The sequence below is a fragment of the Callorhinus ursinus genome, unplaced genomic scaffold, assembly GCF_003265705.2.
Source record: "Callorhinus ursinus isolate GAN/ISIS: 27379988/994484 unplaced genomic scaffold, GSC_fseal_2.0 scaffold2, whole genome shotgun sequence".
Lineage (NCBI taxonomy): Eukaryota > Metazoa > Chordata > Mammalia > Carnivora > Otariidae > Callorhinus > Callorhinus ursinus.
This window is the reverse complement of record NW_027397064.1, coordinates 12,443,702-12,468,460: the sequence shown is the minus strand read 5'-3', so window position 1 is coordinate 12,468,460 and position 24,759 is coordinate 12,443,702. Positions and strand designations below refer to the sequence as shown.

Genomic DNA, 24,759 nt, shown 5'->3' with positions numbered 1-24,759 from the left:
AGGACCCATCCCTGGCCCCTCCAGCAGCACTGGGGTCATCCCCCATTTGCTGTTCTCTCTTCAGTAAATTCTTAAGCTTCACACGTTCACCTCAAGATCTAAATTCTGTGTCTCCCCTGACCGGGGGAAGGGACACGACAGACAGAAGATGCAGAGGAGAGAGAGACTCCCCACTGAGCATGCGGCCCAACAGAGCTTGATCTCATGACCCTGAGATCACTACCTGAGCCGAAACCAAGAGTAAATGCTCAACCAACTGAGGAGCCTCTGCCTTACTTTTCAGCATGAAACAAGATGCATTCAATAAAAGCTGGCATGAATCTAAAAATGTAAAAAGCACCAATAATCTTTTTTATTATTAAAATAATTACTGTGTTGCATAAATTATTCATAAATTTGATGTTTACAGTTTTGAATAGTACCATATACAGTATCACTCTCACCCTAAGTGATCAAAACCTGTAACTGGCTGCTTAATTAAACACAGGCGGTAAAAGAGAGAAACAAATGTACACACATATTTGCATCTTAATTTTAATTTAGAACATTAATACATGTTCGCTGAGATATCAAGACTTTTGTCTTTGAACATGAATCCTGTGACCGGGGTTCAGTGTTCTCTTTCTTACATACACTCCCACCTAATAAAGAAACCTTTCTACTTTGTTTCATTAGGATGGAGCATGAAGACTAGAGACATTTGTGAAGCAAACTGAATGTAAAAAAGTCCTTCTAGATTTTTACAATCCCTGCTCCATTCTTTTAAATTACCTACACCTAATTTGAATCAATATTTAGTGATTTGCCTTTGTCAAGTCTTTCTAAAACATTCAATCTTGTTTACCAAAGAACAAATTCAATCGTTTTTAACACCATTTTATTGATTTACAGGATATTAAGTTATGTATTAATAACAAGTACAACTGGCATAAACAGGCTTGAAAATAAATACAAGTGACTCAGTAAACACAAAGCACAACTGGTAAGAGCAAAATACAGAGGAGATACTGAAAGTAGTGAAACAGCAGTGAGAGAATTCTGCATCAGGCTGTTTTCACAGAATAGAAAATATTGGTAATTCTGGCAACACTGCAAGTTCCAACTCTACTACATGCCTACGGGACTTGTAGGGTGTGTGGGGGTCAGATACCTATCATATATGACGTATATATGACATTAGCAAGTTTAACCTCTTTCTTAAGAAACCAAATGTTCTTAATTAAGAAAGATGTTGAAAGGATTAGGTAAGATTTGTTTTTGGCAAAAGGGCACTACCTGTAAAATTACAGAATAAAGGCACGTAAAATGTAATCTTCAGAGCAAATTATGCATTTCAGAGTGAAATTTTTTTAATGTTCCCCCTTTTTTGGCTTTACTGCAGTATAATTTATATGCTATAAAATTCACTAATTTTAAGAGTACAGTTCAGTCGAGTACATTTCTACAGTTGTCTAACCATGGTGACAATCCATTCTAGAACTATTTCCATCACCCCCAGAAGTTCCCTGAGCCCATTTGTAGTCAATCCCACTTCCAGCACCCCTGCTTTCTCTTTCTACAAAATTTCCTTTTCTGGTCATTTAATATAATTGAATCCTATCTAATCTTTCGTGTCTGATCTTTCACCAAGCATATAGTTGCTGAGGTTCATTAATGGTGTTAACATTTATCAGTGTTTCATTCCTTTGTAGTGCCAAATAATACTCCATTGTATGGATATGCCACATTTAGTTCATCAGCTGATGGGATATTTGGGGCTGTGTCCAGTTTTTGTCTGCTATGAGCAATGTTGCTATGAACGTTTGGGTACAATCCTTTGGTGGATATATGTTTTCATTTTTCTTGGGACAGATTTCTAGAAGTGGATATTGGATCATATGGAAATTGCTAAACTATTTTCTAAAGTGGACGTATCAGTTACAGCAGATTTTTGAATGCAAAAATACTAGATGCAGAGTTAGGAATTCTTCAAATGGAGCTCTGGCTGTACCACTAATTTGGCTGTGTGACTTTGAGTAAGTCATTTATCCTCTCTGGTCCTGGGCAACCCAAAGGGATGGTAAAGATAATCTCTAAAACTCCAGTAAATGATTTCCTATGAAGCTTAACTTTCTGATCAAAAATTAACATATATGAAGAACCAAGATACACTTCCCTATCACTTTTTCCCTTTCTATGTGACCAGTCTCCCTGGCCTGGGGTTCCCTCTTCCCAAGCCTAAGCACAGTAATGTGGGTGAATCTATAACCCTTTGGCCGATAATGCTGTCTAGCTCAAGTCCTCCGACAAAAAGGCAGAAAAAGGGTCAGTTTCAACTGATGAATTGTTCAGGTATATTGTGTATGGGGAGAAACAATGCTTTAGTAAAGGAAGCCCCATAGGATGGAAACACGTGGTTAGAGTGTCTGAGTAGGGCATAGAACATTCACGTCCATGAAGATTGCTGGAGACAAAAGAACTACAGATGTTGTAGTGTAAGACCTAAACCTTTGTCTTTTAATTTGAGACTGCAAGGTGTATATAATGAATGCAATTAAATGACATACAATATTAAGAAAACCTGTTATCCCTGAAATTTGATTACAGATAAGAGAGTGCTAATAAATGAAGAGAAAACCGACAAAATTTGAGTGTGGCTATTTAAACTAGTAATACCAGTTATTTATATTAAATGTTAGATATGTATGATTTATTACCATCAAGCAAAATAAGAGATATACATGCATATACTCAAGTGTTTATATGTACACATGTTAAGCAGAAATGCATGAACACATTCACAATAAACTTGTGATCTGCACATGATATATATTAAAATATTTGCTAAATAAACATGCTGAATCTTCTGTTTCGTGCTTCCTGGCAGTATCAGAAGGAATTCAGCCTGAGCATTTTCCTAATAGATTCCAACAGGAATCTCTTTGTTAAAAAATAAGTGGTTGGGGGCGCCTGGCTGGCTCAGTTGGTGAACATGTAACTCCTGATCTTGGGGTTATAGGTTTGAGCCCCATGTTGGGTGTACAGATTACTTAAAAAATAAAATAAAATCTTAAAAAAAATAAGTGGCTGAATTTATGTAATACATTATTCACGTAGTTCTAATTATCTGAATTGCTGTACAACTTTTCTTTTATATATGTTTCTATGTGAATATTTAATTTAAAAAGATCTAAAATCCCACCTCTAGTTAACCTCTAGCTAGCTAAAGAATACAACCTCAAAGTAAGGACAAGATGAAATCATCCCAAAAGAGAGAAAAAATATTAAAGAATAACCAAAAGGCAGTATTTTAATCTCAGGCTTTTTGACCAAAATATAGTTTGTATGAGTCCAACATTAGTCATTTATCTACTGAAGAAAGCTAAGCAGAGACAAAAAGTTGGTGTCTGCTTCTATTCGCCTTTTTAAGACAAAATACAGCATTTTAAATATAAAATGTTCTAAAAAACATGTTTGAAGGCTTAATGTCTGAGTCAAACATTAGATTTACTAAAGGGACAGGAGTTTCACCGCTACAGAGACAAACTATATTTTCAACTGCTATTTATGGTTCTCTCTCAGGGGTTGCTAATTCCTAGGCCAAGCAAACCTACAACAAGCAAGCCAAGATCTTCAAAAGCTCGATGAACCCAGGGGTGAGGAGGAGTAACTAATGATGGGACCATCTCGTTGGCCCTCTTCTCACAAACCTGGGGAAAAGCCAGACTGCTTTTGCATCTGACTTCAACTGCAACCCAACACCCTACCTCACAATGCTATCCCACTTATTTCCACCTCTAGTCTTGAAAGAATACTTTTGTAAGGCTAGCTTCCCTGCCAAGAACAACTATAAAAGCTAGATAAGAAATTATAAAGTACCACCTGTTTAAAAACATCAACTAGGGCAGGCAGGTCTCTAGGAATTGAGGTAGAGAGAGATTGGAGTCTTTCTTCCTCTGCCACAAAAAAAGGAGACCCCAACCAACAGATCGCCACATAAATCTCCTTCAGCAAATGCCTACTCGTGACCTAGGGCTCTTCACATTACCAGTAGACAAGAGGAAATCTGTCTACAAGGTGCTTGGCCCTACAAGGTCACAGATATTACTACTCCCACCATCTTGGGAAATATCTGCCTTTCCCCCCTTCACTGATGGCTTTCTTTACCAAGATGCTAAACATTTTAACTATGAGATCAAACTCAGCATGCAAGAGTATTCTTAGAAGTATCAAGACATGCTATGTGGACATACAGAGCTTACGAAAGCTAAACCTGTGCAAAGTCAAGGAGTGACTTTATGAGTGAAAGATCTTCATTACTCAGAAATGGAATAGAACAATCAAAATAAAACAAAAACATGATCATGAAGTTCAAAAAATAACATTAACTCTCACTACTTAATTTACTTGCAAAAAATAGTTCAGAAAATTTTTTAATCAACAGGTTTTTTTGTTTTTTTGTTTTAAAAAAAGATAGGAGATGAAGAATGTAAACAGGGGTAAAAATCTTTACAAATAGTAAATATCTGTCCTGCTCATAAACCAGAGATAAACCCTGAAAAGTTTAGCTCATTTAAAAAACAAACAAACAAACAAACAAAAACACAAAGCAAATAACCCTGTAACAAATAGCTACTGTCTGTTAGAACATGTTTGAACCTGCTTTCCCAAGCTTAATCACTAGGCAGTCTTCTACCAGCAAGTAATAACTGTTAAGTGTTTTCAAACAGGTTCACTTCCAAGCCATGAAATAAATACAAGTTAAGGAGGCTTAACACTATGAAGACAGAAATAGAAAAATTAAAACACCCAACACTTGGGAAAAGTAACAAAAAGCTTCTAGTGCATAGTAAAAAAAAAAAAAAAAAAAATCCATAATTAGAGTAAAATTTAAAGAACTGTCCCAGTATTTTCCAAAATGCTAGGGCCGGACTACACTGTGGAAAGGGCATCAGTAAGAGATGAAATAGTAAACTGCTCAGATTAACATTTCTGGATTTAACAATGTTACTGGGTAAAGTACATGGAAAAGCACAGAACACAGTTGGCTTGAAAACTTAGATCCATGACTAAAGCTCAAAGTCATAGTTTCCACCACTGTAAAATGGGTCCAAAATCTGTGTCTCCGGGCTGTCAAAGTTTTTAAAACAATGTAGTTGTAAGAAATACTACTTAAAAATAACTTTCATTTATTTTAAGAATTGTATCCTAGGATATCTGACAAATCAAAACCCTGGTCATGTTTCTCCAAAGCTGTGTAAATTGCACCAAATCCTAAAATAAAAGCACTGTTCCCTATTCTAAAATTCAAGAATCTAACAGTAGGGGAAAAAAACCCATCAACACTAGAAAACAGTCCCTATTCTAACCATAAGAATAATCAAGCAACAGCAATCAGGATCTTGGGGGTGCCTGGGTGGTTCAGTCAGTTAAGCATCTGCCTTTGGCTCAGGTCATGATCCCGGGGTTCCTGGGATTGAGCCACATGACAGTGACGAGCTCCCTGCTCAGCGGGGAGTCTGCTTCTCCCTCTCCTGCTCCCCTTCCACCGCTCTTGCTCTCTCTTGTTATCTCCCTCTCTCAAATAAATAAATAAAATCTTAAGAAAAAAAGAAATCAAGATCTTGGAACAATGAGATTATAAGACTTTAGAAAGGAAGACCTATATTAAAGAAGCAATAGAATTCAGTGGTGAAGAGCTCAGATTTAAGAGCCAGATAGGTTACTTCAATCCTATCTCTGCCATTTACTAGGTATGCCTTTAACATCTGTGTCTGTTTCCTCATCTTCATAGTAACACCTACCTTAAAATGCTATTCCATTTACTTCCACTTCAAATACTGAAAGAATAGCTTTTACAAGACCAACTTCTCTGGCAAGAACAACTATAAAAGCTGGATGAAAATAAAAAGCTACACCTCCTCAACCCAACAAAATAGCTACTATCAGAAAACAAAACAAAACAAGAACAGAAAATAACAAGTGCTGGCAAGGGTATGAAGAAATTGGAACTCTTGAGCATTGCTGGTGGAAATGCAAAACGGTGTCGTTGCTACGGAAAACAGCACGGTGGTTACTCAAAAATTAAGAATGGAACTGCCATTATGATCTAGCAATTCCACTATCCAGGTATATGTTCAAAATAACTGAAAACAGGGTCTTAATGAAACACCTGTATACCTATGTTCACAGCAACATTCAAAATAGTCAAAAGGTGGAAACAACCCAGGTGTTCACTAACAGATGAATGGAAAAGCAAAATGAGGTACACACATACAACAGAATTATTATTCGGCCTTAAAAAGGGAATTCTGACACATGCTACAACATGGATGAACCCTGAGTCACAAAAGGACAAATACTCTGTGATTCCATTTATATGAGGTATCTGGAATAGTCAAGTTCATATAAATAGAAAATACAATGATGGTGACCATGGGCTCAAGGGAGAGTGGAATGGGAAGTGACCGTTTAATGGGTACAGAGTTTGAGTTTTACAAGATGAAAAGTTCTGGAGGTGGATGGAGGTGATGGTTGCACAACAGTATGAATGTACTTATCACCTAACTGTACACTTAAAATTGGTTAAGATGATAAATTGTATGTTAAGTGCATTTTACAACAATTTAAGCAAACACACACCAACTGTTTTTAAAAGCATCAAAGAGCAACAAAGGCAACCTGGCCTCGTGGGGCCAAGATTCTAGAGAAAAGGCAAGGAAGTACACTGAAAAGAGACCAACATTCAACCTCACTCATTCCCTTGGGTCATTTGTTTTATTTGGAGGACTGGAAATGAGAGGCTAAACAGAAAGTCACAGGCAGGCTGGCTATCAAGCAGCTAGGACTTATGAAGCCAACGTCTGAAAAGAAAGCAATGCAAAGAAGAACCAGAACTTCTGCAAGCAATTTTCATCAAGATGAAAACTGACACACCACCTAAGCACTGACAAGACAGCAAACACCAAAGACAAAGCAGCACTGGGAGTCTAAAGAGCTGAACAGAGACCGTTGGTAGACTTAGAGTGGTAAAGAGACAAGAGATGGAATTCAAGGCACAGTAACATGGAAAGCAAACTGGTAAACACCTCAGGCTTCTAGACCCCAGACGAGTAAAAATATGCCCCAGAAATAAAGGCAAACTCAAAACAGACCAACCTTAACAGAACCTAAAACCCAGCTTCAACTAGATCACGATGATTTGCCCATACAGTGCCTGCCTGCCAGAAGAAAATTACATTTCCTTTGAAGGAAGATACCATCCAGGGTCTCCCCAATTTTTCATATATAATGTTGACAAAATTTGCAGGTTTGTCCCCCACACCAAAACAAACACCCAGGAACAAATACCTAAAAGCCAAGGGGGAAAAAACTCCAGGAAGTCAAAGTATTCTAATACTCCCACCCAGGAAGTGGTTTAAAATATACACATAGATAAGGTAAACTATAAGTCAAGGATCTATGTTGTAATCTCTAATGTAACCACTAAAATAATAATAAAAGAATATATAAATATAAGTAACAGCTAACAAGGAAGGAGAAATGGATAATAAAACATACTTTTCTCCTAAAAAAAGGCAAGGAAGCTGGGAAAAAACAATAAAGAAAAGGTGAGACAAACAGAAAAAAAAAATCCAGTATGACGGCAAACTTAAACCCAAATGTATTAATAATTATACTAAACATAAATAAGCCATATGCTTCAACTTAAAACAAAGATTATCAGATGGGGTTAAAAAGCCTATTACTGTATGGTGCTTACAAATGATAAGGACACAAAAAAGTGGAAAGGAAAGGATGGGGAGAAATATGCCATACAAACACTAACAAAAAGAAAACTCATATACTAATACTACACAAAGTAGACTTTAAGGCAAGAAGTATAGGAAATAAGGATATTTCATACAAATAAGAGTCAATTCAACAGGAAAATCAAATAGCCCTAAATTTATATTCATTTTATAACAAAAACCTCAAAATATATTAACTAAAAGGGGAAAAAGACAAATCCACAATCAATTCTAAAGATTTTAACATTTCTCGGGAGCTGACAGGACAAGCAAACAAAAATGTTTAGTAAAGATGTGGACAATTTGAATATGGTTAACAAATCTGACCACACAGATATGTATATAACACTTAATTCAACAACTGCAGACTGAAAAACCATAATTAACTGAAATTTAAAGCTTCTCTTCAGAGACACCATGAAAAGAGAGAAAAGGCAAGCCCAGAATGGAAGACAGTATCTCTTAAACTATATAAAATATATCTACAGGGGCACCTGGGTTGCTCAGTCAGTTAAGCATCCGACTCTTGATCTCAGCTCAGGTCTTGATCTTGGATCGCGAGTTTAAGCCCCGCACTGGGCTCCACGCTAGGCGTAGAGCCTAGTTAAAAAAAAAACAATGAAAACATTTATCTACAAAGAACTTTTACCCAGGATATATAAAAATCTCGCACAAATTACTAAAAAACAAACAAAAATCCTATAAAAACCCACAGTTTAAAAAATGTACAAAAAAGACTTTTCCACTTTTATTTATGTTACATATCAACAAAAATCTCAAAAAAAAATAGAAGAGGACTTTCAAATTACTGTAGGGCCAGACTACTATAGAATAAACACTAAGGCATGTGATATTTTTGGTGATTTTCTAATTATCCAGTAATGATGGTGTTAAGTAACTTCTGATGACAATTAGGAAACTAAAGTCTTACCAAGTCACTCTTCAAGGAGAATTTTACTATCAGATTCAAACAAAATAAGAAAAGAAACCAGAAAACTATTCTAACATGCTTCAATAGCTTACACTTGGACCACGGAAAAAGTCAGTTCTTCAATTCCGCTTGGCGAACCAAGATTATCTGCCCGAACAGATGTCTACATCATAAAACTGCCCAATCAAAGAACTTCGAAAAAGAAATCACAGTTGTTCAGAGCAATGCTTGATAAATAATACACTCACTGTAGACTTGCTGAATGAATGAATTTATCCTCATAAGCACAAAGGTGAATGAATGTTAGCTCAACTCTGGGTAAATTACCATAAATTCTGGGGGCGCCTGGGTAGCTCAGTTGGTTAAGCGTCTGACTCTTGATTTCGGCTCAGGTCATGATCTCACAGTTGTGGGACTGAGCCCCACCTCAGGCTCTGCACTAAAAGTGCAGAGTCTGCTAGAGATTATCTCCCTCTCCCTCTGCTCCTCCCCTCTGCGTGCACATGCATGTTCTCTCTAAAATGAATAAATAAAATCTTTAAAAAAGTTATCGTAAATTGTTAAGCAGAGTCAATATACATTAATTCTTCCACACTGAGGTGGTACAGGCTAAGTGGTGAAAACCATGGGCTTTGAATTAAAAAAAGACTTGGATTCACTATTCAAGTAATACAGTAACTGTGTGATCTTGGCAGGTTAGCTAATCTCTCTAACCTCGATTTATCCATCTGTGAAATGGAGAGTACAATACTCACCTGAAAGGTAAGGTATTTAAAACATTTAGCACAGATATATAGCCCTGTAATAAACAGTATCTGTTATGCATTCAGAAAAGTATTTTTACTTTTTTAAAGAAATTTAAGTATACAAATTCTAGTAATAAATAAAAATTACTGCTTTCCCAAACTACTGCTTAAAAATAACAATAAAAAGGTATTTTAAGGATTAAATGAAATATACTTAAAAATGCTTAAAACAGTGCCACCAAACACTACGTGCTTTGAAAGTATTATGTGCTATTACAAGGAATAGTTTTGGGTAGACTCCTAGACAACTGAGGCTCTTTCAACCCACTTTAGAGTTCTTAAAGAAACTGTCACCAACTTAATACTAATCTACCCTCACTTCTTGTTTTTTCCTTCATTACAAACAAGTAACTGTTCAATTTAAGTTTTAAAATGGTGTAAAACTTCAGAGTTGAAAGATCTTGAAAATTTAAAATGATCTAACCAACACATCCTCAACCAGATCCCACAGACAAGCCTCAGGGAGCCCATAAACCACTTGAAATTGCATATAAAAGTATACGATGTGGTATGTAGATGCACAGATGTCTACTTTTAGTAGAGGATCCATGAATTTTGACCAAGGGTCTAAAACCCCAAAAAGATAAAAACCAGAACTCTTATCCAATAAATCTATTTTCCTTATAAATAAGTAAACAAGAGTTTTACCTAGAGAAGTAACTTAAGCAAATTAATGACAACGTAGGAACTAAAGCCAAGTGTCTCTCAATTCATCATTAAATATTTTTTCTCCACTACTCCCAATTTCCTATAGGAAACACACACACACACACAGGAAATCTGTACACATAAGAAATTTGTACACATACATACAGTATGGGACAGTCCCCTTTATGAACAAAAGTTCCATTTCCTTTACTACCTCAAGAAATATGTGCTCTATTTCTGACTACACCAGAGGGCCTACTTCATGCTGAATAAATACTTGCCTCCCTAAAGTCAACCTCACGGACTGCTACATCATCATTGCAAACACACAAAACCAGTTCATAGGGCCTGGTAATCAAGGGGTTTGTGGGTCTATCAATTTGTTAGAAACAGTAACTGAGATGGAAGGCAAGTTAGAAATCCTAATTATCAAGCGTAACACTCTTCAACCTTTACAGTATTTATGATGATGTGCTTTTTTTTTTTTTACACAAAGGTCTAGTACTTGGCTTGGGATCTAACCACAAAAAGATGCCAAGGTATTTATATTGTCAGTCACAAATGCAAAAACTACAGCACAGATGGGGAAAGCGTGTGTTTCCAGAGTCAGGAAAAATATTGAACAGGTGTGAAGCTTAATAATCTTAAAGCCACTGGATCCTATTTTCTATTATTTTGTACTTAAGATGACATTTTAAAAGCAGAGAAGGTACCAAAAAGACTCTTAAGCAACCTATCTGTGCTCTTCCAGAATAAAGCTTTTTCCAAATTTCTCTAAATGTGCAATCTAGAATGCTGTAAAGAAGAAACGTTTTTTGAACTTAAAGCCTCAAAACCTACAGGCGAAAACATGGACAAGAATTTCAGCATCTCAATGTTCTCACCCTATCTTCTGAGTTCCCAAAACACACAAATCCTTGGTAGCTTCAGCAAATAGCTTACTTCTCTCAACTCTGCTTCCTGCCACCTATTACCATTGGTAACTCCCAACACTGACAAGAATGACCAATCTGACACACTATTTACAGGTGCCTAAATATTCACCTGCATCTGTATCAGGACTCCCTTTCACTCCCATATTGATATGGGCAAACCTTGAACCTCATCATTAGAAGACACCAAATATCTCTGGCACTAGAGATCTTCTTTTTCCTCCTACATTTCCTACTTTGTTACACTGAAAGGAACCTGCTCCTTGCTCTCACCAGGTCTCCAGGTCTACTGATCCCTAATCCCTAAAACCTCTATTTCCTGCGATCTTATGACTCAGATGCCTACTTATTAAAGAGCACAGACCCATAATCAACCATTTCAGTAATGCTACTACCTTAGAATTCTCCCCTTTACCCAATAAGGCTAATTCTATCGGAACATTCTTGTCTAAGACTGCCAAATACACCTGGAAAAAGTACAAACTCTGCTGATCACCTCTACTACGTAACTTTGCCAAGTCACCGAAATTATCCCCTCACAACTACAGATGATCCCTTTATTTACAGAGAGCTGACCCCAGCACAGGGGATACTCCCAACTTTTTCCTTGCGTTAGAGTCCTATTGTTGCTGAATACATGACCACAAATTTAGTAGCTTACTACTTTTTCACAGTTCCAGAGTTCAGAAGACTAAAATCAGTTTCCCTGGACTAAAGTCAAGATGTCAGCAGGGCTGATTCCTTTTAGAGGATCTGAGGGGAGAGCCCACTTCCTTGCCTTTTTTCAGCTTTGGCTACCTGTATTCCTTATTTATAGCCCCTCCTCCATCTTCAAAGCCTATCACTCCAATCTTTGCTTCTGTCAACAACACATCACCTCCATCTCCTACTGACCCTCCTTTTGTAATGACCCTGTGATTCCACTGGGCCCAGTCCACCTAGGACAATCTCCTCATCTCAAAATCCTTAACCTAATCACACCTGCAAAGTTCCTTTTGCCCTATAAAGTAACAATCCCTAGGTTCCAGACACTAGTCATGGGCATTTCTGGGGGATCATTATTCAGCCTACAACATTCTTCAACACCTCGCATACTTCAGTCACCCTAAACCAATGGTCCCACCTTCTACTTTACAAAGGAGACCAAGAGCATCAAAAGTTCCTCAGCTTCTCTCCTCTTCACAAAGTTATTGCTACATTCTGCTTGACCTCTTTACTCATCCTCAATGACTTTCCAAATAGATAGCTCAAAGAAGCAGCGGCCCTCCCTTCCTGGGTTAACTCATCCTGTGCCTATGAATTGACAGCCTCCAACCTTTAAGGAAAACCTGCAATACCATATATTATATAGCTCTGCTATTTGTGAAAACGACTAGAAATATGGACAAATTCAAGTAAAAAAATGAAAATAAAGTAACCATAGTTTTATGCAGAAAATTTCTCTACTAACCCTATATATCACACCAGAAAATGTTTTTCTATTTCCTTTGCCATTAATTCTAATTGCTCAAAAGTAGCCTATAGAATACCATCTATAAACTTTATTTCCCTTCATATTCATTTTTATAGTTTAAAAAGTAAAATTAACTGAATAGTAACATATACTTATGAGTTATATTGACAATTAAAGCTATTATAGAACCAGGACAAATTTTCTTGTAAAATGTTCAAATCTTTCTCCAATCATTAATCTTTTAAACAATTAAAATTGAAAATGGAACTTTTACTAAGTATTCCCAAACCAGTCTTAGAAGTTCAACATGCAAGTGTCAAACATTAGGAAGGGGTGGAGTGGCAGAAACTACAAGTGACATGTTACATCAGGAGACACGTACACTTTTCTTTTTGGAACACTGAACATGTCACACAACAAAGTTATGTGGAACAAAGTGTGACCAGTGGCTGCCTCCATATAACCAATGATTCCATTTTCAAGAGTCACTGTGTCCCATTGTATCTATACATCAAGGCTGATGCAAGACATTTTGTACACAGACACCTCCTTGTCAAAAGTCAGCTAATGGAGTAGGTGGTAGGTGGGTAGACAGTGAAGCATCTTCTGTCTTCCCTCTCTGAGCCTGAGATCTAAAATTCCAACAGTTACAGCTGGTATTCATTGTCAGAAGATAACTGTCTAGGATTCATGACGGTACAACCAGTATGCTTCAGATATATGCCCTATCTAGCAGGTTATGTCATCTGAGAAGTCTAGAATGAGGTAAAACTCTTCAAAGAAAATGTAGACATCAACAGGAAAATGTCTTTAGATTTTTGGCAATTAAAAGCATTTACAGTTCTTGACCAAAGTATTGGTTACATAAATGCATATGTTTGTCAAAATAATTTTTAACTCCAGTTCTGCACATTTCAATGTATAAAATTTTACCTTAATTTTAAAAAGCACTTATTTAATTAAGCCCAGAATACTAAGCATAAAAAGGCAAAATAAAGAGAATGAAGACTATGAAAATAAAAGGATTCTATCTTGTGGAATGTGAAGATATCAACACTTTAATTTCTCTCCAAATCCTCAATACCATGTATTTTTTAAAGATTTTATTATTTGAGAAAGAGAGAGTACAAGCAAGGGGAGGCAGAGAGGGACAAGCAAACTCCCTGCTGAGCGGGGAGCCCTATGTGGGTGGTTCCTAGGATCCTGAGATCAGGACCTGAGCCGAAATCAAGAGTCGGATGCTTAACTGACTGACCCACCCAGGCACCCCAACGATAGCATATTTTTTAAAAAGATTATTTATTTATTTATTTGAGAAAGAAAGTGCTGGCGCACGCAAGCCAGCACAAGGTAGGGAGGGGCAGAGGGAGAAGCAGACTCCCCTGAGCAGGGAGCCAGATGCAGCTAGATCCCAGGACACTGAGATCATGACCTGAGCTGAAGGCAGACAAACAATAGCGTATTTTTAAAAAGCATTTTGTAAAAGTGTAATCTATAACCTATTAAAAACATTCTGTGTACATTTATTTATTCAAGTCACACGTGAGTACCTAGTTTGTGCAAGGAGCTGTGCTAGGTGTTGGGGACACAGTGGTGACAAGACCCTGGCCTCTCCTCATAAAGTTCAGTCTAATGGGGAAACAAGGCCCTAAAGAGTTGTTAATAATGATTGTGATAAATGCTACAAAGGAAGAGCACTGGGTACAATGAGAGCAATTGCGGCCAGTAGGCAGTACGCACTATAGGTCAGGGGAAAGCTTACCAGAAATTTAAGCTAAGACTTAAGGGATAAGTAGGAGCAAATCACATAAAAAGAGGAAACATTCTAGAAACATTTCCACACAGAAGACATGTGAAGATTTCAAGATGAGAGAGAAGAATTTCAACAGGGCAGTAACTTGATCATGTGCTTTCAAATAATCACTCTAGGAGCAATATGGAAAAAAGAAGAGCAAGGAGCAGAATGAATGTTATAAGACTAGTCACTGAATACTCCAAGAGAGAAATGAAGGTGCTTTCTAGTTGGGTAGCTATAAAAATGGAAAAACTGCAGATTCTAGAAATATATGATGTAGGGAGAAGAGAAGACACTGACAAGAGTAATTCCCAGGTTTCTGGCATGAACAAATGGAATGATATCAATTATGCATTCATTTGGAAATGCCAAGTTTGAAGTACCTCTCAGACAACAAAGGTAGCCATCAACCTGACAAATGAATATAACAAATCTGAATCTCAGAAAATGAGGCTGGAGATGCTATCTGGAAATCATCTGCACAGAGGCACTAACTGAAGCTATGGAAGTAACTGAGATGAACCAGGAGATGGAAGTCCAGGTTACTAAGCCCTAAGAATGCTTCTATTTAAAGGGCAGAGAAGGAGGAGTAGCTGAGAAGGAACAGTCGGAAAGGTAGGAGGCATACCGAAGAAGTGCTATGTCACTGAAACCAAGGACCCAGCATGTGAGAAGAAGAGTAGTCAACTGTGCCCAATGCTGCGGAAAAAAATCAAGGAGCATGAGGATTCCCAGTGATCTCTGCCTTCAGAGATGTGCAGACATGGTGATCCTCGTAAGAGCAAGACTGAACAGCATAATTGAGGAAGAAGCTTAACTGGCACATATTCAAAGTGAATCAAAGATGAGAAAAGGGAGCCAAGGGTCAACATTTCTTATGAGACATTTGCCTGTGAATGGCAATGAGAGACCCTGGGAGGCAGCACAGGGGCCCAACAGAAAATTTAGTATAATTTTATTCTGAGGATGTGAGTGGCCTCAACATGTCTCATGCTGATGAATAAGACTTAGTAAAAAGGTAGAACCTGAAAATACTTCAGGGTTTTGACAAGGTAGAAAGGGATGTGATCCAGCTTAGCACAGGAGGAAAACAGGAGAGGGGAGACAATGCCTCCTTTAACGAGGGGAGACAATGCCTCCATTAAAACAGGCGGGAAAAGGAAAAACACAAAAGGGAGAAAATACAGATAAAACTCTGGATATAGTGGGAAGAAATGAACACAGGTTCCCCCTGATGCTTGCTCTTTCCTCTGAGAAGTGCAAGGCAAGATCATTTAAGAGTGCGGAGGCTGGAGAGCTAGAGCTTTGAAGAGAAACTAGTAGAGGGAAAATGAGACCACTGTACAGTGTGAAGGGTCAACTGGAGGCTTGTGACAAAGGACAAATAGTGGCACTGACTACCCTGTGTGGAGTTTCCTCCAGCAGAGGCCCAGGAAAGGTAAGTTGCTGGGTTTATCCAGGGCTGTGGTACTAACAGATGGGTTTGATGAAAGGATGAAGGGACAAGAAACCTTAATCCTAGTGATTAAGGATTTTTACTGAGCACATTACTATGGTCCACGTGCTATTAAGTGCTGTACTTGAAGGCACCTTCAAGCCTAATGGCTACCCTACCCAATGAGCACAGTATTATTTTCATTTTATAAATGAGGAAGCTGAGGAATAAACTAATTAGTTTCTTGACTATGGTCACATTGAACAGGCAAGATTCAAGGTTAGACATTTCATTTGGGAACCCTCTCCCCCACCCCCACCCCCCAAAAGGGAACTGAAATAAAACAAAATTTTTTGTTTTTTAAAGGTTTTATTTATTTGACAGAGAGAGACACAGCGAGAGAGGAAACACAAGCAGGGGGAGTGGGAGAGGGAGAAGCAGGCTTCCCATGGAGCAGGGAGCCCGATGCGGGTTTCGATCCGAGGACCCTGGGATCATGACCTGAGCCGAAGGCAGACGCGTAACGACTGAGCCACCCAGGCACCCCAAAAACAGAAATTTTTAAAACAAAATTATGTTAAGAGTGTGTGTATAATTTTTAAAAACTTCTTTTATCAACAGAATAATGGACCATGAAATTACAAGTGGTTTTCTATTTTAGTGTTTGTTAGTGTTAAAATTTAAAGACTCATCAAATCCAGAACTTAAGGAGAACAGTATAAGCTAACTTATTTCACAATTATATCCCAGGCACTGTATGTTTTCACACGCTATCTCATTTACCTCAAAATGTCAGCACAGAATGAATCTATATCCTGAAGAGGAAAATGACACTCAGAAAGGCTAAATACGGTTATACTTTTTATCAACCCCTGAAAAATGAAGTAGCCTCTCCCTGACCCCCTTTGCCACTAAGCCCTATAAAACCAGGGGTAAGAGGCCTGACTGCATTCTCTGAGCAGAACAAAAAACTCCACAGCTGTTTGCTCTCATTGGAAATTCTTTCCAACCATTGCTTTATTCTATCAAGTGAAAGAAACTAGGAAATGCTCTCACCATTATAACTAAAATCAAACTAAAGAAACTGAAAATAAAAATGTGAAAAGCAGAGAGTAAAACCTTAGAAGAAAATCTTATGTCCAACTCCCAAATATAAACACTGAAGTAACAAGAAAAGTTATTTGACTTGTTAATTTTGCACTGACACAGTAATTAAGCTTGATGAACCTAGCTTCATCTATAACCACACAAAGGTAAGAAAAAACTCGACAGTTTAATTTCCTTGAAAGTTATTAAACAGCTTAGCGCATGTCAATGTTTTCCAAAATGCCTTGCTGAATTTATTTTTCTAGACTGACAAAAACAAAAAACAGTAATAATAGGTAAGAAATGGAAATGTATCTGAATAACATACATACTGCAAAGATTTATTAGGACAGCAGCTATTAGAGTATAATTACTACAAGCATATTTGTATAAAATGACACCGCCATCATTGAAGATATAAGAACATTAGGTCTTAAAATCTTGTAAGAGAATACATCTCTCATGCTGTCATTCAACCGTTACTCAGAAAGAGATGTTTTAGTAAGGTTTTCAACATTTTCCATTTTGAAATACAAGTGCTGTACACCAAGAAAAAAATTAAGACTTTTCTCTTTCAGTCTTCCATTCTTATCATTAAATATATGAACAATTAAGATTCTACCTCATATAAGCTAAGGCTGGTCCCTGCAAAGGAAATATTGTTTATTTTTTTAAAAAAATAACACCTTCCACACTGACCTGTACCATCCAACTAAACGTAGCAGAAAGAAGAAAGACACTGTGGTTTGAAATGCCTAACTTCTTAAAGGAAAAACAAAAAAGCTCTACTTACCATATACATTAGTATGTCTCTAATCATCACCATAGCTGTTTGATGATCATTCCAAGCTTGATTTAGCGTTTGAAGAAAGTTGTTATTCAATGAATTTAGTACATCTTCTCGCACCTATTAACAGAAGAGTTCATTAGAGTTTGTTTACACACACACACACACACACACACAACATGCATTCTCATACGTATACATGCACATATCTGTTCAATAAAATAATGACGTGGAATCTTCAATTTTACATCAAAGAAATAGGTTATAGGCCAGTAGAAACATTTTAAGCTATAATATAACCTAAATAGAGATAACTAACAAATGTGTTGTAGAGTCCAGACCCATCTCCTGATCTCCAGAATCATAAAGCAACCTCCGGAGCATTTCTCAACCCTCCAACAACCTAACATCACAGTCAAAATAAAATCCTAAATATTTATAAGGAACTACAGGGCCCCAGAGAACTGGCCCCAGGCTACTGCTCCAACTAAATTTCCTACTACACCTCCCCTTCCCCATCTCTGTAGAATGGCTGAAAATGCTGATTTTGGAATCAAACTACTGGGCTCAACTCCAGCCCCCTGACTAGCTGTGTCACTTTGGGTAGATTATTTCATCTCTGTGGCTCAGTTTCCTTACAGGTGAAACAGTACCCATCTCGTAGAACTGCTGTAAGGGCTAGATGAACACTAGAGACACACTCAGAACAGTGTCTGGCACTCAGTCAACACTTACTGAGCAGGAACTATTAACTCAGGATGCTCCGGCTACAGTGGCGCTGCAACCAGCAACTGTGTTCTACCCTTTCTTCTGCGCGTTTCACACAGCTTACGCCCTCATTTTTTCTGCCCAAGTTTCACTTCCAGAGAGGTCTTTCTTGACCACTCTATTTCAAACAACTTCTATACCCACTCTTCACCCTACACTAATTTTTCCTCACAGTACTTGTCACTGCCTACTGTTTTACAAATGTATTCACTTACTGTTCCTGTCACTAAAATGCCAAGATCCACAGCAGCAGGGATTTTGTCTTTTCCATGTGTGCTTCCCACACCTAGAACAGCACCTGGCATCTAGAAGACCCTTTACTTCATTCATCCTACCCGTCAAAACCATGATCCACCACCAACAAGGTAAGCTTTCTCAGGATACCTATCTTTGCACATCACGTTGCCTTGAGTCTGAAATGCCTTCCTAATGCAATCCTGCTAAGACTACTCAGGCTTCAAGAATTCCTTTCCATAGTCTACAAGCATATTGCCACCTTCTCCAATAAGAGGTTCCTGACTACGACTACTACTACTACTACTACTTCCTGCTATGCTATCTGTCCAATGGTATGACTACTGACTAGAAAACTGAATTCAGACTCTGGTTCTAGCTTTATCAAGAAGCAGCAGTTTGTCCTCTAAGTTCCTATAACACTTGGGGACTATACTGCCAACCTCTCTAATTATTCCAACCCACCCAATCCTCCATGGTCTAGCTCAACTCATAATTCCAGCCTAACTAGACATGTTCTAGCTCCAAACACCTGTAGTAGTGATTAAAGATTTTTAGGTTGGGGAGAATCTGAAGTCATGGTGTTTTGTGAGAAACCAATTATTTAATATGTGTCGAGTATATAGATATCTATAAACCTGAATTATAAACAGTAAATAAAGTGTCACTGCATATTAGTACTAGCATAAACGAGTATAAACAAGTGGTTACAAGTGCCAAAGACTGGAAAAAAAAATACACAAAACACACTATTCCCAACAAATGAGAGAATAAATTCAAACTGAGAAAACTGTATCTAATTTTTCTTATATATTAGAGGAAAAACAGCCGTTAAGAGATTTTAGTGATGGAACAGTATGTCTGTTGTACTAAACGTGTAGTATGAAAACCACTAGCCTATACCACATAATTACATAATCTTTTGTTCATAAGACTAATAATCTCCTTGACTTCAAAATACATCACCCATAAATATGACTATATCAAAAGTGATAAACACTCATGTAGGTTCGTAGACAGTACCATGTTAAACAAATACTTTTTGTAAAGTGGATACTAAATCATTTATTCCAACTCGTTAAGCCTGGCACTTGTCAGATGCAAATTCCCATGACAGCTAACACTAAAAAAAACCCTACAAACAAAATATGCCTATTTATAAAATTCCTCACCAATCTTCATATTCTTTCAGTGAACCACTGAATTTTGAGTAGCAATTAAATCAATGACAATACCAGAGAAACTGTACTACATGAAAAAAATATATTCTGAACATCAGAACATCTAGCAATTAATTATTCTTAAGGACGTAAGTGAACTTCTGTATACCCTTCTATTATAACGTCAAGTTACATGTTAACAAAGTCACCCTAATTTTGAAATGCAAAAATGTACCTGGTATTATCTGTTAGATGAATGAAAAACTGACCACTTAAATTTTTAAAAGTTACCAAAGAAGACGTGTGTCCTAAAATTACTGATTTATATACACTTTAAAATAAAATATCTCAAGTATTTATGTAACATTTATACTTATACCAGCCTTTCGACAAAATAAAAATGTGATCAACTAGCACAATGTGTCATAAACGATAAAACTGCTTTATTTGCATCATACTTCAAAACGTTATCCTGACAAATCAATAACAATGAATTTTACTTAGCAGAAAATAGCTGCTATTAATTTTGTTATATTTAGTTTGATTTTTACTGTTGAAGTTAGACATGGTTGGTCATGGATCTGCTTTGGCCAATGACTTAAGCAGAAATGACACATCATTTTTACATAATGTAAACTTTACCATCTTAGTAATTTTTAAGTGTAAAATTCAGTGGTATTAAATACATTCACAACAATTAACCTGTCACAGGACATGGGAGTTCTAAGAGGTACCCCAGAAGATCTCCTGCTTGTCAGATATACTGTTATATTTATTTTTGAGTGATTATGCACACACACACACACACACACACACACACACACACACACACACACACAGACATAGGACTATAAGACATAAAATAAATGCTTTAGATAAACTTGCTGCCTTCTCCTAATTATTCAGATCACTCTATGAACAAATAATTCTTCCCCTAATGCTGCCTCAGAAAACTGTCCTTCTACTCTTGATACATGAAAAATGAACAAATATTTGTTCAAATATACATAATAAAAGGTAGGAATGAGATGAAAATTCAACCTTTATGAAGGTTAAAATGCGCTTTTTAAAAGGTAAGGTTGCATATAAACCAAAAACACATTAAGTGGGGGATAAAAAGATTTAACCCTTATTTTACAAATTGTTAACAGAATACAGAAAATTTGGAATTGGGCTCAGTCTGTGTGTGAATAACATTGTTAATCTCACACCCTAATAATCACCATTAGTTTTTGCATCAGCAAAGGCAAACAGGAAGGGATCCTGCTACAGAGGTAGTACCAGTACCAAAGGGGGCCCGCAGATCAGGTATATCCAGCATTATTATATAAGAAAAGCTACAAAAAGGTTACCCAGGTGAAGAGCTGGAATTTGAAGGGCAAAACAATGAAAAACAGGCAACAAAGCCATGGAAACTGACAGTAGGATGGGACCAGCTGTGACAAGGCTAAAATGAGTGGTTGAAAACTGATGGCTTGTTCAGGGCACTTAGCCTTGCACAAAGCAAGGTACAGACAGTAGTCAAGAGCAGTAGATCATGAACCTGGCAGAGAATTAGAATCACCTGAAGAGCAACAGATTTTGCTCAAGAGAATGAGATGACAAGACACAGACTGAGAGAAAATATTTGCAAAAGGTGTATCTGGTAAAGGACTGTTACCCGATATACACAAGGAATTAATAAAACTCACCAAGAAAACGCAATCTAAAATACTGGCAAAAGACCTGCCCACCTCACCAAAAAAGACAGCCAGATGGCAAATAAGCACACTGAAAGATGTCCAACATCTAAGAAATTGCAAATTGGGGGGCGCCTGTCTGACTCAGTCTGTAGAGTGTGCAACTCTTGATCTTGGGGTTGTATGCTGGAGCCCTACGTTGGGTGCAGAGATTACTTAAAAATAAAATCTTTAAAAAGAAAGAAATTGCAAATTAAAACAATGGGATACCCTTACACATTTATTAGAATAGCGAAAATCCAAAACACTGACTACACCAAATGCTACTGACGATGTAGCGATCAAGCACTTCTACTCACTGCCGGTGGGAATGCAAAATGATACACAGCCACTTGGAAGACAGTTTGGTAGTTTCTTACAAAACCACATGTACTCCTACCACACGATCCAGCAATTAGGCTCCTTGCTATAAATGCCAAAGGAGTTGACAACTTATGTCCAAACAAAACCCTACACTCACATGTTTATAGCTTTATTCATAATTGCCAAAACTTGGAAACAACCAAAATTTCCTTCAGTAGGTGAAACAATAAACTGTGGTACATACAGACAATAGAATATTATTCAGCACTAAAAAGAAATGATCCATTAAGCCATGAGAAGAGATGGAGGCACCATAAGTGCGTATTACCAAGTAAAAGAACACAATCTGAAAAGGCTACTACCTACCGTATCATTCCAACATCCTGGAAAGGGCAAAACTAAAGAGGCTATAAAAATATCAAAATAAGAAAAAGATCAGATGCTAGGAGTTAGGGTGTAGGGAAAGATGAATAGAAAGAGCACAGAGGATTTTTAGGGGAATGCAACTATTCTGTATGGTACTATAATAGTGGATACATTTCATTATACATTCATTAAAAATCCACAGAATATACAAACCAAGAATGACCCCTAACGTAAACTATGGACTTTGGGTGATAATGATAAGTCATTGTAACAAATGTACCACTCTGGTATGGGATGCTGATAGTGGGGGAGGCAGTGGGAATATGAGACGTGACTGTACCTTCTCCTCAATTCTGCTATGAATCTAAAACTGATTTAAAAAATAAAGTCTATTTAAAAAAAAAAAAAGATTTTGGGGCTGACCCAAGACCAAGAAAAGACAATCTCTTTTTTAAAGCTACCCAGGTGATTCTCATACACAGGAAATCACTTAGGTTTCTTCGGTTTAAGAGTCACACACTAACCGTTTCCGTTCCTTCCCTTTGCAGAATTTCTTCAACACAAGTATGTTTTTGTATAGTTGTAATAATATTGATACAATTCTGAATCCTGATTTTTTTAAAAGAACAATCAACATTTAACGTTAACCTCTGCTTTAGGAGAAAAATATCTACTTATAGCATTTCAAAGCAGAACAGCAATTCAAAGAAAAAGGTTCTATTAGAATAAAATATAGGAAGAAAAAGTCATCTGAGATTTTAAGCAATTACCAACATAACACCAAAAGCATGATCTGTAAGAGGAAAAAAATAATAAACTGTACCTCATCAGGATCAAAAATTTGTTTTGCAGACACTGTTAAAACAATAAATAAACAAGCTACAGACTGGGAGAAAGTATCAAATTATCTGTATCCAGAATCTCTCTCTCTCTATAGATACAAAAACTCTTACAACTCAGTAACAATTAAGAAATGGGCAAAAGACTTGAATAGACACTTCACCGAAGAGGTCATATAAAGGCAGTTTTACACATGAAAAGATGTCCAACAACACTGGCCATTAAGGAAATGAAAATTTTAAAAATGAGATACTACTACACATCCATTATAATAACTAAAATAAAATATACTGACAATACCAAGTGCTGGCAAAGAAGCCAAACAACTAGAACTCTTCTTACACATTGCTAGTGAGAATTCAAAATGGCACAGCCCTAGAGGAAAACAGTTTGGCATATGACCTAGCAATCCCACTCCTAAGTATTTATCCTAGAGAAATGAAAACTTACATTCACACAAAACCTATGAATGTTCACAGTAGCTCTCTTCATAGCCACAAAAAACTACATACAATCCAAAACTCATTCAACAAGTAAACAGGTAAATGGTTATGTAAATGGTAGTACATTCATACAGTAGAATCTATCATTCAGCAATAAAAAGGAACAAACTACCAATACATACAACACCTTGGCTCAATCTCAAAATAATTATGCTGAATGAAAGACGTTTGTCTAAAAAGGTTACAGACTGTATTACTCCATTTACATGACATTCTTGAGAAAACAAAACTATAGTGACAGAATAGATCAGTGGTTGCCAAATCCTGGGGTAGGAGGAGGATGTGACTATAAAGGGAAAACAGGGAGTCCTCTGGGGTAATGCTCTGTACTAATTACGACAGCATTCTCTGGGGTAATGTTCTGTACTAATTATGACAGCATTTATATGAATCTATACACATGGGCTAAAATTTACAGAACTGTATATGAAAATAAAAGGCTAATTCTATTGATAGAGATTTTTAAAGCTCACAACAATTATGATTCTCAAGTTGGGCCGTTTTAGTATTATATATCATAAACATAAGCTAGGATACCACAGTGTTTATTCTTAAAAGCAACTTGAGGGGTGCTTTGGTGGCTCAGTTGGTTAAGCATCTGCCTTCGGCTCAGGTCGATCCTGGGGTCCCGCAATTGAGTCCAGGGACAGATGAGCTCCCTGCTCAGTGGGGATCTGCTTCTCTAGCTCCCTCTGCCCCTCCTCCCAGCTTGTGCTCTCTCCCATGCTCTAATAAATAAATAAAATCTTAAAAAAAAAAAAAGGCAACTTGAATGCCAAACAGTGAAAGAATTGTTAATTACTTCAGGAGTGTCAACTTATGAATGACTCTGGAATAATTCAAATTGGCATACTACAGTCTTCATTTCTGTGAACACAGCTTTCCCTGTCCTTTTAATTACATCCTCAGCAAAGATTAAAGTGGAATTACTAAGTCAAAAGAAAATGTTTATTTTTCAACATTGTGATAAAATCTGTTCACTGATAATGTCCAAGTTGCAAGAAACACTTCAAATCAATCAAATTACTGGCAAAAGGAAGAGAATAGAAAGGAGGATGACAAGACAGGCCAGTAGGCATAAGCATGCCTAAGACCTACAAGCTCCCAGTCTTTGCCCTTGAGTTTTCTTATCCAAATATCTTAATGGACTGACAAGGAGGCCAGCCCTGCCAGGAGCTCTTGGCTGGTTGGAAAGTCAAAAGAC

At 37.2% G+C, this 24,759-nt stretch overlaps 1 protein-coding gene across 1 annotated transcript in view; it reads right to left on the bottom strand.

Moving 5' to 3' along the window:
* Window positions 1-24,759, bottom strand: part of CUL3 (cullin 3) — an 89,708-nt gene that overhangs the window by 30,997 nt on the left and 33,952 nt on the right. The window contains exon 3 of the mRNA XM_025890710.2: window positions 17,649-17,762. Within this exon, the coding sequence (XP_025746495.1) occupies window positions 17,649-17,762 (114 nt within the window). The remainder of the gene's footprint in view (window positions 1-17,648; window positions 17,763-24,759) is intronic.